Raw genomic sequence first — 15,161 nt, forward strand, 5'->3', positions numbered from 1 at the left:
AGTCGGGATCGAACCCGATTTTCAATTTTACCAGCATTTGCAGTTCTTTCTTAAACAGACACGTGCTGGAATAACTCAGCAGGATCAGTTTTGAGTCAATGCTTAAATACAAAAAGCCATGCCCCCGGGTCCCTCGCTTCACCCGCGCACGCCGAATAAATCATACCAACCTAACTCGCAGTTTTTGCCAGACCACCCGGGTACACAGTTGCAGTAATAGTCACCGATGAGATTGCGGCAGGAATCAGCGTTCGCACAGGGCTCTCCCTCGCACTCGTTGGCATCTGGGACGAGGAACAATTTTAGAAAACAGAAATAAATACAAAAAAAGTCTGGAAACAGATTCTCGTAGCCAGGGCAGGAACACAAACACACCGCAATCAAAGAGGTATCCAGCCCTTGTCTCCCATTCCCAGTTTAAAACGAGACGCGTTTCGGCCCGGCACGGCGGCGCAGCGCCGGAGACCCGGGTTCGAACCCGACTACGGGTGCCGTCTGTACGGAGTTCGTACGTTCTCCCCGTGACCAGCGCGGGTTTTCCCCCGAGATCTTCAGTTTCCTCTCGCACTCCAAAGACGTGCAGGTTTGTCGGTAGGCAGATTGGCTTGGTGTAAATGTAAAAAAATAAATTTATCCCTGGTGTGTGTGTGTGCGAACGAGTGTGAGTGTAAGCGTGCGGGGAAATCGCTGGTCGGCGCAGACTCGGTGGGCCGAAGGGCCCGCTTCCGCGCTGTATCTCCAAGCTAAAGTAAACGTTCTTGCTGAGAGATGAGTCTTCACTGCCATCCGTGAGCAAGCCATTGCCGCTGCAGCTGGCGAGATAAAGAGCACTTTTGCACGCTTGCTCACTGGTAAACAACCCACCACCACTTTAGCCGTCGGCGGCAATCAAAGAGAGAGCGGAATTCATTAAAGGAAATGCAATTTACCTGCCTGAAAACAGAAGGGACCGGCCGCTCAGACTGAGCCACCGATGGGCCCCAGCCACTAATTAACAGCACGAAAGGCAGGATTAAACAATAAAAAGGAGTTAATCAGGCATTTCCACAGTCCAGTGGGATGTCGCTTGCCTCTGTTGTAGTCAGGCAGATTAAAGGATTGGAAGAGGAATGTAGTCGGCCCATTCTTTATGAGATCATGCTCGTTCCAAATCCAGCTGCAAGGCCGCTGGCATTCAGGGAGTTCACGCCAGAGAAAGGCGTTCCCACAGGAACAACGGCAGGCTTCCCATCTGGGTGTTTCCACTTTCCCTCCGCTCCCCCCCACCTATCTCATTAGGGTGGGGGGGGATTATCACACCCTCACCACTACATGCTCCAAGAGGGGAAAGCAGATTTCAGACTGGAATTTAGAAGGATGGGGGGGGGGGGGGGGGGGGACCTCATAGAAACGTACCAAATAGTGGAAGGCCTGGATAGAGTAGATGTGCAGAGGATGTTTCTATGTGAAGAGTGGTGAATCTGTGGAATTCTCTGCCACAGAAGGTAGTTGAGGCCAGTTCATTAGCTATATTTAAGAGGGAGTTAGATGGGGCCCCTGTGGCTAAAGGGATCAGGGGGTATGGAGAGAAGGAATGTACAGGATACTGAGTTGGACGATCAGCCATGATCATATCGAATGGCGGTGCAGGCTCGAAGGGCCGAATGGCCTACTCCTGCACCTATTTTCCATGTTTCCACTGGTGGGAGAGTCTAGGACCAGAGGTCACAGCCTCAAGAATTAAAGGACGTTCCTTTAGGAAGGGGATGAGGAGAAATTTCTGTGGAATTCTTTGCCACAGGGGGCAAGTCAGTGGATATATTAATCAGTTCATTAGGACGGGTGTCAGACGTTACGGGGATAAGGGAGAGAGGGGTTAGAGGGAGAGATAGATCAGCCATGATTGAATGGCAGAGTAGACCCAATGGGCCAATTCTACTCACTTTAAGACCTCAAACTTTAGAGATCGACAGCGCGGAAACAGGCCCTTCGGCCCACCGAGTCCGCGCCGACCAGCAATCACCCCGTACACCAGCACTATCCCACACACTAGCCCAGTATACCCACTTGGTCAGCATGGACAAGGTAGGCCGAAGGGCCCGTTCCTTTGCTTCTTGGCCCATGAAACAAATGCACAACATTTTCCCATCCTACACTTTTCAGGCTACTTACTAAATTTGAATGAAAAGATGAAAAAAAAATATTTTCCATTCTTCGAGTAACGAGGGAGCGCTTTCAATAGTTTGGGAGCAAATGCTGATATAAAGTTTCAGCTTTGAGATACAGCGTGGAAACAGGCACTTCGGCCCACCGAGTCCGCATCGACTAGCGATCACCCCGTACATCAGCACTACAGAAGCCAAACGACCTATACACACACACACACACACACACACACACACACAACCGTACGTCTTTGGAGAGTGGGTGGAAACCGGAGCACCTGGACGAAACCCACAAGGTCACAGGGAGAACTTACCGACAACAGCACCCGTAGTCAGGATCGAACCCGGGACCCCGGCGCTGTGAGGCAGCAACTCTACCGTTGTGCCACTGTGCCGCAGTTACGTCAGGCATTAAATCACAGGAGATGACAATGAATTTAGCACCAGAACGACAATTACCTAACTGGCATGTTTTGCCCGTCCACTGCTGTGGGCAGATGCATTTAAAACCATCGATCTTATCCTGGCACGAACCGCCGTGGGCACAAGGGCTTGAGGCACAGTCATCGATATCTGCAGAGAGAACACAAGTTAGACAACGGCAAATTCTGGAGAACGTAGAAACTAAGAAATGCACTTGCTGGTGTGTACCAAAGATTGGGTGGACGTGGAGAGGATGTTTCCACTAGTGGGAGAATCTCGGACCAAAGGGCAAAGTCTACTATTGCCCTGAAGTTCAATGCAAGTCTTTGGACAGCGAAGAAACACCTGCCGACCGACAGAAAATGGTGGCGCAACTCGGCAGGACAGGCTGCAACTCTGGAGAGAAGGGAATGGGTGACGTTTCAGGTACTTAAAAAAAAAAAAATAATAAATAAAAAATCAAAAAATCAACCTCCATTTCTATCCACCTTTGGCACAAATAACCATGTTGAAGTGCATAATGAAAGCTTCCGCCTGCCTGTCTGCCTGATTTAGTGTCTGGGGAGGCAAGAAGCATCGAGATGAGGAAAAAACACATAGAACCGAGATGAGTTTTTCACCCAGAGAGTTGTGAATCTGCGGAATTCTCCGCCACAGACGGCAGTGGAGGCCGATTCACTGGATGTTTTCAAGAGAGAGTTAGATTTAGCTCATAGGGCTAACGGAATCGAGATATGGGGAGAAAGCAGGAACGGGGTACTGATTGGGGACGATCAGCCATGATCATATTGAATGGCGGTGCTGGCTCGAAGGGCCGAATGGCCTACTCCTGCACCTATTGTCTATGTCGCTAAGATACTCGCCGATAGTGCAGGTGGGACCACTCCATCCGAGGTTGCACAGGCACTCGAATCCCACCGGGGTTTCTGAACAACTTCCTCCGTTAAGGCAGGGGTCGGAGATGCAGGCATGTTCGGCTGAAAAACACAATCAGCGTTCATTATAACTCACAAATAAACCACTCAACCCGATTCAAAGCACAATGGGCAGCATGGCAGTAGATTTGCTGCCTCACAGCGCCAGATACTCAGTTCGATCCCGACTACGGGCGCTGTCTGTGCGGAGTTTGTACGTTCTCCCCCTAACCTGCGTGGGTTTTCTCCGGGTGCTCCAGTTTCCTCCCGCACTCCAAAGGCGTGCAGGTTTATAGGTTAATTGGCTTGGTATAAATGTAAATTGACCCGAGAATATGTAGAGGAGAGTGTTAGTGTGCGGGGATTGCTGGTTGGTGCAGATTCTGTGGACCTGTTTCTGTCTGACCCGCTGAGTTACTCCAGCTTTGTGTCTATCTTTCCTTAAAAATAAAAACTGATCTTTTGGATATAATTACAACTTTTAAAACACATTTGGACAGATATATGGACTGGAAGGGTTTAGAGGGCTGGGGGCCTAATGGGACTAGGCCAGGATACCCAACTAGGACAGCATGGACTTGTTAGGCTGAAGTAGGGTTGCCAACTTTCTCACTCCCAAATAAGGGACAAAAGGTCAAAATAAAGGACAAATTCCCGACGGCAATTCGTTGACCGACTCGGCCGTGGCTGGGTGAATGATGAGTTGGGCCCGGGTGCTGGACTGCACACAAAGCCCAGCCGGCGGGCCAGCTGAGGAGTTTTGGCCCGGGCCGCGCGCAAAGTCCGGCGCCCCGTCCAACTCGTGAACCGATGATCGGCCATGTGAAGGAGGGGTGGTGGTGGTGTCGGCGGTAAGCGAACGTTGGACAGCTGGCCGGGCTGCCGACCGACGGGGCCACGGGCGAGGTGCTGCTGCTGCTGCTGCACTCCATGGGCTGCACTACGTCGGGACGGGTGAGGCGGGGCCAGACGCGGCGCTCCGACCCAACAGTCCCCTCGACCCGTGTAGTAGCAGTCAAATACGGGACAAGGGCGGTCCCGTACGGGACAAACCAATTTAGCCCAATATACGGGATGTCCCGGCTAATACGGGACAGTTGACAACCCTAGGCCTAAGAGCCTTGTTGTCTGCTGTATTGTTCTTGTGACTATGGAACCGATACATCAAACTGCCTTCGTAGAATGGGCTCATGTTAGTACTCCAGCTTGGTGTAGTACTAGCTGGATACTACAGTTCCTAGAAACCAAATCCCACAACAGCAGAAAGATTGGCCAGGTCAACAGACAAAATCAGTAACAAAATCGGCGGGAACAGGAGATCTGGAAAGCTGATCAATAACAGGCTAGACAGTCCCCTTTCACACGGTTTTTGTTTGTTCAAACATTCTCCAGGAAAGGCAGGAGTTGGAACTTGGGAGCGCAGACCCTCGCACAGTGAAGGCAAATTCCAAGCAGGGATTAATCCTCTTCCTGTGTGTCTGGCCCATTCTGAACCACAGGCTCAGCCTTAAGATTCTCGCCATGGTTTGTGCAGGAAGGAACTGCAGACGCTGGTTTACACCCAAGATCGACACAAAATGCTGGAGTCACTTAGCGGGTCAGGCAGCATCTCAGGAACAGGCGACGTTTCGGGTCCGTTGCTTACTCCTTCCTCCAGAGATGCTGCCTGGCCCGCCGAGGTACTCCAGTTTTTTGTCCATCTTCGATGTAAACCAGCGTCTGCAGTTCCTTCCTGAGCCGCTGAGCTTCTTGTGCCTACCTTTGTTTTGCATCGGATGTTTTAAAATCCTCATGAACCTTCCTCTCCTCCCCAACAAAATGCAACCATCCCTTCCATGTATAAAGTCTCACAAACAAGAACATGAAAGTGTGGCATGGTGGAGCAGCGGTAGAGTTGCTGCCTTACGGCGCCAGAGACTCGGGTTCGATCCCGAGTCTGTTCGGAGTTTGTAAGTTCTCCCCGTGACCAGTGGGGCTTTTCTCAGAGATCTTAGGTCTCCTCCCACACTAAAGCCATACAGTATTGCAGGTTTAAGAAGGAACTGCAGATGCTGGAAAAATCGAAGGTAGATAAAAATGCTGGAGAAACTCAGCGGGTGAGGCAGCATCGATGGAGCGATGGAATGGGTGACGTTTCGGGTCGAGACCCTTGGCGATCGCTTCGCCCAACACCTCCGCTCAGTTTGCAATAACCAACCTAATCTCCTGGTGGCTCAGCACTTCAACTCCACCTCCCATTCCAAATCTGACCCTTCTGTCCTGGACCTCCTCCATGGCCAGAGTGAGTCTGGAGGAGCAGCACCTCATATTTCGATTGGGCAGTGGTATGACCATTGACTTCTCCAATTTCAGGTAGTCCCTGCTTTCTCCCTCCTTCCCCTCCCCTCCCCAGCTCTCCCACAGCCCACTGTCTCCGCCTCTTCCTTTCTTCTTCCCGCCTCCACCACCCTCACATCAATCTGAAGAAGGGTCTCGACCCGAAACGTCACCTATTCCATCGCTCCATAGATGCTGCCTCACCCGCTGAGTTTCTCCAGCGTTTTTATCTGCCTTCAGGTTTGCAGGTTAATTGGTTTGATATCAAGGTAAAATTGTCCCTAGTGTGAGTTGGGTAGTGATAATGCACGGGGATCGCTGGTCGGCGCAGACTCGGTGGGCCAAAGGGCTCGTCTCCGCACTGCATCTCTAAACCAGACGGAATCTCGTATTAAAACTTAGGTCTGGAGCAACTTAGCGGGACAGGCAGCATCTGCGGAGGGAATGGACAGGCAACGTTTCGGGTCTGGATCCTGGGCCAGATTGGTTCTAGAGTAGTTATGGAAGGAAGCTAGACACGAGCTCGCCCCTCCTCCCCCCACTACAATCAGTCCACAGCTGTAGTTTGCGTAGCTCACCGATCTCACACTTCAGCCCAGAGTAGCCATCGGAGCAGGTGCACTGGTACTTGTCAGGGCCAGTGTTGCTGCAAGTCCCACTGTTCAAACATGGCTGCCACGTCCCACAGTAGTTCAGGTCTGCAGATTCAGGACAGAGAACAGACCTGGTTAAAGGCAGAACAAAGATGGAACGGCACAAGAGCAGGCCCTTCGGCCCACAGTGGCCCTGCCCCACCACATCGGTGAATACAATTAATCTTCTCAGCCTGCACATGATCCATATCCCTCTGTAGCCATGTGCCTCACCACAAGCCTTTAAATGCTACTATCGTACCCCCCCCCCCCCCACCCCCCGGCACGGGATAGAGTTGCTGCCTTACAGCGGCAGAGACCCCGGTTCGATCCAGACCTCGGGTGCTCTCTGTACGCTCTCCCCGTGAGTTTTCTCCGGGTGCTCCGGTTTCCTCCCACACTCCAAAGACGTGGAGGTTTGTAGGTCGTTTGGCTTCTGCAAATTGGCCCCCATTTTGTGTAGGATAGAGCTAGTGTACGGGTGATCACTGGTCAGCACCAACTCAGTGGGCCGAAGGGCCCATTTTCACGCTGCATTTCTAAACTAAACCCTAGCAGCATGTTCCAGACACTCACCACCAGAGAGAAAAAAAAACAGCCCCATACATCAACGGAGATGCTGACCTTAACCCTCTGACCTTAAACCTATGGCCTCTAGTCTTCTTAAACCTGCGGCCCATATTGTCTTTAATGTTTCCTCTCTGGGGGAAAATGTTCTGAATGTCTACTCTATTTCTGCCTGATAATTTAAGGAACTTCTATCAGGTCTCCCCTCAACCACTGATGCTCCGTAGAAAACAATCCAAGTCAGGCGATATGTGGAGAAGGCAGGAACGGGGCCCTGATTATGGATGATCAGCCATGTTTAAGAAAGAACTGCAGATGCTGGAAAATTCAATGGAGCGAAGGAATAGGTTACGTTTCGGGTCGAGACCCTTCTTCAGACTGAAGAAGGGTCTCGACCCGAAAGGTCACCTATTCCTTCGCTCCATAGATGCTGCCTCACCCGCTGAGTTTCTCCTGCATTGAATGTCTACCTATCAATCTCTGCCTTATAAATATCCTTTGACTTGGCCTCCACAGCCCTGTGTCACCAGAACTCAAACAGTTAACCTGATTTTCAATCATTTGCTAATGCCTCAGTGCTCATTTAGGACCGTATGTTTATGACTGACTCTCTGGTAGCTAATTGTACACATGCTGTAGCTAAAGTGAAATCTTATGAATAATCTAGGAATTATTATTGCATGCAAAGCAAATATGTCGTTCCTCAAAGTTATGAATGCATGATTGTGGCACCAAATCTCGGCGTCTGCACGCGCATTCGAGCATTAGCAACTCGCCAACGTGCCACTAGAACGTTGGAGGGAACTGCAGATGCTGGTTTACACTGAAGACAAGGAGCTATGCTCGGGTGGCACAGTGGCGTAGCTGCAGAGTTGCTGCCTTACAGCGCCAGAGACCCAGGTTCGATCCCGACTACGGGTGCTGTCCGCACGTTCTCCATCGTGACCTTTCTCTGCGATCTTCGGTTTCCACCCACCCAGGTCAGTTTGCGTTGGTGTAAATGTAAAATTGTTCCTACTGTGTGTCGGATAGAGTTACAGTAGTTAATGTGCTGGGGATGGCTGTTCTGCGCTCTCTCAGTGGGCCGAATGGCCTGTTTTCGCGTTGTACCTCTAAACCAACCCAAAAACTAAACACAGCGGGTCAGGCAGCATCTCAGGAGAAAAGGAATAGAGTGACCCTTCTTCGGAGTCTCGACCCAAAAAGCCGCCTGTCCCTTTACTCCAGAGATGCTGCCCAGCCCGCTGAGTCACTCCAGCATTGTGGGTTGATGCTCAACGTATCTCGAGAGCTCGGCCTACCTTTGTTGCAGAGTTGACCACCCCAATTGGTCTCGCAAAGACATTGCCACGGTTCGATACAGGTACCATAGACACACCCTGGGTGTGAAATACATTTGTCACAGTAAAGTCCTTGCCAGCCATATTGACACCTGCAAACAAAAACACACACAAATAAAAAGTTAGGTTGCATGTCATTTTAAAAATTATAATTGCAAAGAAACTTTCCCCAAAGAGGAGAGGTTTTTTTGTGTGATAAAGATATTTCTTTTTTGCTTTGTGTGTTGATGCTCCCGTTACTTATAAATAAACATTAAGGCAGGCTTTCCGGGGTTTGAAGCCAACTCTCGGACAAAAGCGCGACTGTTCGGAGAGACACAGCATGCTTGCAGCAAATTACTTCCCGAGCCGGCACAACAGGGTCAGAGAGGGTACACAAAAAAATTGCTGGAGAAACTCAGCGGGTGCAGCAGCATCAATGGAGCGAAGGAAATAGGCGACGTTTCAGGCCGAAACCTAGGGTCAGAGAGGGACTGCGTCAAACCCATTTCTCAGGCAGCATCACATTGGCTTCCCGCCCCGAATCACGGGACTCGGCTGACATGTAATTTTAATTTTCGTCTGAAACCACATGCCGAATGAAACCGGCCAGACAGCGGATAGGGGCGGGGCGGAGGTAATGTTGCTGCCTCACACACAACACAGCTCCAGAGACCCGAGCTCGATCTCGTCTGGTGCTTGTCTGTACGGTCTCCCCGTGACCTGCGTGGGGTTTCTCAGGGATCTCCGCCTCCCTCCCACACGCCAAAGACGTACAGGTTTGTAAGTGAATTGGCTTGGTACAAATGTAAATTTCCCCCCCTAGTGTGCGCCGGATAGCGTTAGTGTGCTGGGATCGCTGGTCGCTGGGCCGAAGGGCCTGTTTCCACACTATCTCCAAAACGAAAGGGAAAAAAAAACTAACACTCAGCAAGTCAATTTCACCATGTCAGGGTCAGGGACAGTTTCTTCCCAGCTGTTATCAGGCAACAACCTGCTAGCTACCTCATTGGTGACCCTTGGAGTTTACCTTGCATGAAAGGTTAATCCGTTATCGTGTATCTACACTGCAAATGGCTCGATTGTAATCATGTGTTGTCTTTCTGCTGACTGGTTAGCACAATGCAAAAGCTTCTCACTGCACCTCGGTACACGTGCCAATAAACTAAACGGGGCGGCGCAGCGGTAGAGTTGCTGCCTCACAGCGCCCGAGACCCGGGTTCGACCCAGACTACGGGTGCTGTCTGTACGGAGTTTGTACCAGCCCCCCCCCCCCCCCCCCACCCCGTGTCCTGCCTAAGTTTGCTCAGAGATCGTCGGTTTCCTCCCGCACTCCAAAGACGTACGGACTTCTGTCAGTTAAATGGCTTGGTATAAGTGTAAAATTGTCCCAAGTGCTTGCGGCGTGCATGGGGATTGGCCGAAGGGCCTGCCTCCGCGCCGTATCTCTAAACTAAACTGACGACGAAACGCAAAAAAAAAAAAAAAAAAAAAAAAAAAAAAAAATCTCTTCCCAGCGTGCAAAACACTTCAAACGGCTTCCACTAAATGACTGCTGGAAAGCAATTTTCCCGTAACTGTGATCTGTGCAACTGTTAAGGTTAAAGTGGGCAGCCTGTTGTATTTTGGTAGCTGCCTTTCATCGCTCGGGACTATTTTCCCATACCTCCCTGTATTCATTTCCCAGTGTAACAGGAGGATGGTTGGGGGGGGGGGGGGGGGGGGGGGGGGTTTGTAGCTGCAAAGCGGAACTAGGCACAATTACAGCGGGACATCTGGAGACAGAGTTAACTTCATCAACCTCGATAGTAAAAGACAGAGGGGAGGTGAACAACAAATTTAATTATTTTGTGGAGGAAGGAATTTGCTGGCTTCAACCCAAGATGGACACAAAGAGCCGGAGTAACTCAGCGGGATAGGCGGCATCTCTGGAGAGAAGGAATGGGTGACGTTTTCGGGTCGAGAGTGGAGAGTCAGGGGGAAAGGGAAACGAGAGACATAGACAATGATAGAGAGAGAGAGAGAGAGAGATGAATGAATGAAAGATTTGCAAAAAAGTTACCATGTTAAAGGGAACAGGCCATGTTTAACTGTGGGCTGGGTGAAAGTGAGTTAAAGACAATGAGACTCAACAAGACTGCTTTTGAAGCCAATACAATGACTAGGGTGGGTGCGGGAGGGGCAGAGAGAGAGAGGGGGGGATGCAAGGGTTACTTCTTTTGTTTAAGTTACCACAGTGTCAGCTTTTGTCACAGGAGGCTGCGGAGGGCAAGTTAACGAATATTTAAGGCACAGATAGATTCTTGATTAGTAAGGGTGTCAGGGGTTGAGAGGGAGAGATAGAGCAGTCATGATTAAATGGAGTAGACCCGATGGGCCGAATGGCCTAATTCCACTCACATCACTTCTGAACTTGTTTTACTGAGAATTTACCAAGAATTGAGAAACATTTAGACAGGTAAATGGATGGGACAGGTTCAGAAGGATATGGGCCAAATATAGGCAGGTGGGACTGGCGTGGATGGGACATGTTAGTTAGTGTGAGCAGGATGGGCCTGTTTCCACACTGTACGACTGATGACTAACTGTTCAGGGGTGATGTATAAACTAACGCAACGAAACCAGTAGCTGGTGAATCTTCTTCAGAGTCTGAAGAATGGTCCCAACCCAGAACATCACCTTCAAATGTTCCTCGAGAGACGCTGCCAGACCCGCTGAGTTACTCCAGCATGTTGTCTTTTAAAAACTGGTGAACCGACAAAGAATTCAGGAACTAAGTGTCAGAGACAATTAATATTTGAGTTAATAGATCAGGATGAACCTTTCCATGCTGATCAATTTAGAATTCCTGAAGGCAATTACAAACTGATTCCTGGGATGTCAGGACTTTTATATGAAGAAAGACTGGATAGACTCGGCTTGTGCTTGCTAGAATTTATAAGATTGAGGGGGGGATCTTATAGAAACTTCTTAAGGGGTTGGACAGGCTAGATGCAGGAAGATTGTTCCCGATGTTGGGGAAGTCCAGAACAAGGGGTCACAGTTTAAGGATAAGGGGAACGAGGACCGAGATGAGAAAAACATTTTACACACAGAGAGTGGTGAATCTGTGGAATTCTCTGCCACAGAAGGTAGTTGAGGCCAGTTCATTGGCTATATTTAAGAGGGAGTTAGATGTGGCCCTTGTGGCTAAAGGGATCAGGGGGTATGGAGAGAAGGCAGGTACAGGATACTGAGTTGGATGATCAGCCATGATCACATTGAATGGCTGTGCAGGCTCGAAGGGCCGAATGGCCTACTCTTGCACCTATTTTCTACGTTTCTAAACGGCACATTAATTGGGAGAAAACACAAAATATTGGGAGCAAATTGCCACAAAATATGCACGGATAGGACAGGATTAGAGGGATATGGGCCTAACGCAGGCAGATGGGACTAGTGTAGATGGGACATGTTGGCCGGTGTGGGCAAGTTGGGCCGTTTCCACTACACCATAAGACTGCAGCAGTAGAGGTGCTGCCTCACAGCGCCAGAGATCCATATCCTGACCTCGGGTGCTGTTTGTGCGGAGTTTGCACGCTCTCCCTGTGACTGCGTGGGTTTCCTGTGAGTGCTCTGGCTTCCTCCTACGCTAAAGTGGTGGTGCAGGCTCGAAGGGCCGAATGGCCTACTCCTGCACCTATTTTCTATGTTTTCTATGTAAAGACGTGGATTTGGAGGTTTACCGGCTTCTGTGAATTGCCCCTAGTGCGTAGGATGAAAACATAGAAACATAGAAAATAGGTTCAGGAGTGGGCCATTCGGCCCTTCGAGCCTGCACCGCCATTCAATATGATCATGGCTGATCATCCAACTCAGTATCCTGTACCTGCCTTCTCTCCATACCCCCTGATCCCTTTAGCCACAAGGGCCACATCTAACTCCCTCTTAAATATAGCCAATGAACTGGCCTCTTAAATATAGCCAATGAACTGGCCTCTTAAATATAGCCAATGAACTAGCCAATGAACTAACTCCCTCTTAAATATAGCCAATGAATGAGTGTACAGGATCATTGGGTCAGCATGGACTCGATGGGCTGAAGGGCCCCGTTTCCCAATGCTGCATCTCTAAATCAAAACCTTGAAGTCTGCTGCAGGCTGCCAAAGCCTTCACAATTCCAAAAATAATATTTTTCCAGTTTGCAAACTAATCCGACTTCTCTGTCAAAACTTCATTTTGGAAAACTTGGGATTGTTCACAAGATTATTTCGAAGCAAGACCCAAGAATAACTCAATATGCGGCTCAATACAAACAACCTCGTACAATGCCAGATAGACAAAAGTGTTTTGGAGAAACTCAGCGGGTGCAGCAGCAGCATCTATGGAGCGAAGGAAATGGGCAACGTTTCGTCAATGCTGCTGCACCCGCTGAGTTTCTCCAGCACTTTGTCTACCTTCGATTTTCCAGCATCTGCAGTTCCTTCTTAAACACTCATACAACGCCAAATGCAAGCGCAGAGATGACCTTCGCTTTAAGTTTAATCCTCTCATTTCGGACACGACTTGAAATTCTCAACATACTCAAAAATAAAGGGTTAATTCAGCGAGGAAAATAATCCTTTTTGGGTTTTAATCCAAAAATACTCATCCCACAAAAGATTGTTGCTTAAATATATTTAAAAAAATATATATATATATACACACTCCAACTCTCTCATGGGAAATTAGTTAACCATTTCCATTAGATTGGCACAGATGAGCAGCCTTAGCCACAGCAAGAGTCGTGGGTAGTACAGAGAGCCCAAATCATTCAAGCACAAACTAACGATGTTTTCATTCAGCAACTTCAACAATAATTGGATTAAAATGGAACCAGAATGTGGACCTTCAAACTCAGCTCGGTTATAGAGTGTAGGGGTTGGGAGGTCATGTTGCAGCTGCAAGGCCATATTTAGAGTATTGTGTTCAGTTCTGGGCACCGCGTTATAGGAAAGACGTTGTCAAGCTGGAAAGGGCGCAGAAAAGATTTACGAGGATGTTGCCAGGACTCGAGGGTGTGAGCTACAGGGAGAGGTTGAGCAGGCTGGGTCTCTATTCCATGGAGCGCAGGAGGATGAGGGGGTGATCTTATAGAGGTGTACAAAATCATGAGAGGAATAGATCGGGTAGACGCACAGAGTCTCTTGCCCAGAGTAGGGGAATCGATGACCAGAGGACACAGGTTTAAGGTGAAGGGGAAAAGATTTAATAGGGAATCTGAGGGGTAATGTTTTCCACACAAAGGGTGGTGGGTGGATGGAACAAGCTGCCAGATCAGATAGTTGAGGCTGGGACTATCCCAACATTTAAGAATTCTGTGGAATTCTGACTCAGAGGGCGGTGGAGGCCGGTTCTCTGGGTACTTTCCAGAGCTAGATATGGCTCTTAAAGATAGTGGAGTCAGGGGATATGGGGAGAAGGCAGGAACGGGGTATTGATTGTGGATGATCAGCCATGATCACAGTGAATGGCGGCGTTGGCTCGAAGGGCCGAATGGCCTGCTCCTGCACCTATTGTCTATTGAAACATCTAGACAGGTACATGGATAGGACAGGTTTGGAGGGATATGGGCCAAACGCGGGCAGGTGGGACTAGTGTAGCTGGGACATGTTGGCCGGTGTGGGCAAGTTGGGCCGAAGGGCCTGTTTCCACGCTGTATCACTCTATGATTAAGTATTAGAACACGACAGCAAACATCAAATGCACCACAAATAATTAAAAACACATTTCGGGATAGGTTTCTCAGACTTGCAATATCAGTGGATATCTTTTCAAAAGGTTCCAAAGGTCTTATATTGTCACGTGTACCAACTAAGGTACTGTGATATTTGAATTACGAAATTTGAATTTGAATTAGCCATACGAAAAAAAGCAACAAGACACACAACTACATAAAAGTTAACATAAACATCCACCACAGCAGATTCCCCACATTCCTCACTGTCATGGAAGGCAATAAAGTCTCATCTTCTTCCCTTATTTAAGGCAGAGAGAGAGACTTTTGATTAGTACGGGTGTCAGAGGTTATGGGGAGAAGGCAGGAGAATGGGGTTAGGAGGGAGATAGATCAGCCATAATTGAATGGTGGAATGGACTTGATGGGCCGAAAAGCCTTGTTCTAAGCCTAACCCTTATGAGAAGAACTTTTTTCACACAGAGAGTGGTGAATCTCTGGAACTCTCTGCCACAGAGGGTAGTCGAGGCCAGTTCATCGGCTATATTTAAGAGGGAGTTAGATGTGGCCCTTGTGGCTAAGGGGATCAGAGGGTATGGAGAGAAGGCAGGTACAGGATACTGAGTTGGATGATCAGCCATGATCATATTGAATGGCGGTGCAGGCTCGAAGGGCCGAATGGCCTACTCCTGTACCTAATTTCTATGTTTCTATGTTTCTATGACTTGTGGTAATGCAAAAAGTACTGGAGCCTAGATTGTTCCCCACCCCCCCAAATGCTTTCACTCCCACAGACAGCTGTGGAATAAAATGGTGAACCCATTGTGAAAGGTACAAATGTTCAGGCTAGACCCACACAGCCATGCAAATCGAGTGTGGGAAAGTTGCACTTTTAAGTAAATAATCACCAGTGCATGTCCAGACAATGCGTGGGAGGTGAGTTGTTTAAGTCAGCTTAGAACCCAGAAACAAAGCTCGCTGCACTGGTCCAACTCCAGCAATCCCTGCTAGGACATGCTCGTTCTGATGACAGCAGCGGAAACCAGAGTCGGCCTTGCCCGATACCAGGTTCATCAACCATTCTCGCCAGATCCCCACTGCCACTAGCAAAGAAAGACTTTAGAAGCCAACTTGAAGGACTTCAGTCAGGA

At 49.1% G+C, this 15,161-nt stretch overlaps 1 protein-coding gene across 2 annotated transcripts in view; it reads right to left on the reverse strand.

The window, feature by feature from the left end:
- Positions 1-15,161, reverse strand: part of jag1 (jagged canonical Notch ligand 1) — a 93,658-nt gene that overhangs the window by 37,211 nt on the left and 41,286 nt on the right. For both annotated transcript variants that reach the window (XM_033026262.1, XM_033026261.1), the window contains exons 6-10: positions 8,298-8,428; positions 6,376-6,495; positions 3,431-3,544; positions 2,604-2,717; positions 171-284 (exon numbers count right to left, since the gene is read on the reverse strand). In XM_033026262.1, coding sequence (XP_032882153.1) covers positions 171-284; positions 2,604-2,717; positions 3,431-3,544; positions 6,376-6,495; positions 8,298-8,428 — 593 coding nt within the window. The remainder of the gene's footprint in view (positions 1-170; positions 285-2,603; positions 2,718-3,430; positions 3,545-6,375; positions 6,496-8,297; positions 8,429-15,161) is intronic.

Source organism: Amblyraja radiata, chromosome 8, assembly GCF_010909765.2.
Source record: "Amblyraja radiata isolate CabotCenter1 chromosome 8, sAmbRad1.1.pri, whole genome shotgun sequence".
Taxonomy (NCBI): domain Eukaryota; kingdom Metazoa; phylum Chordata; class Chondrichthyes; order Rajiformes; family Rajidae; genus Amblyraja; species Amblyraja radiata.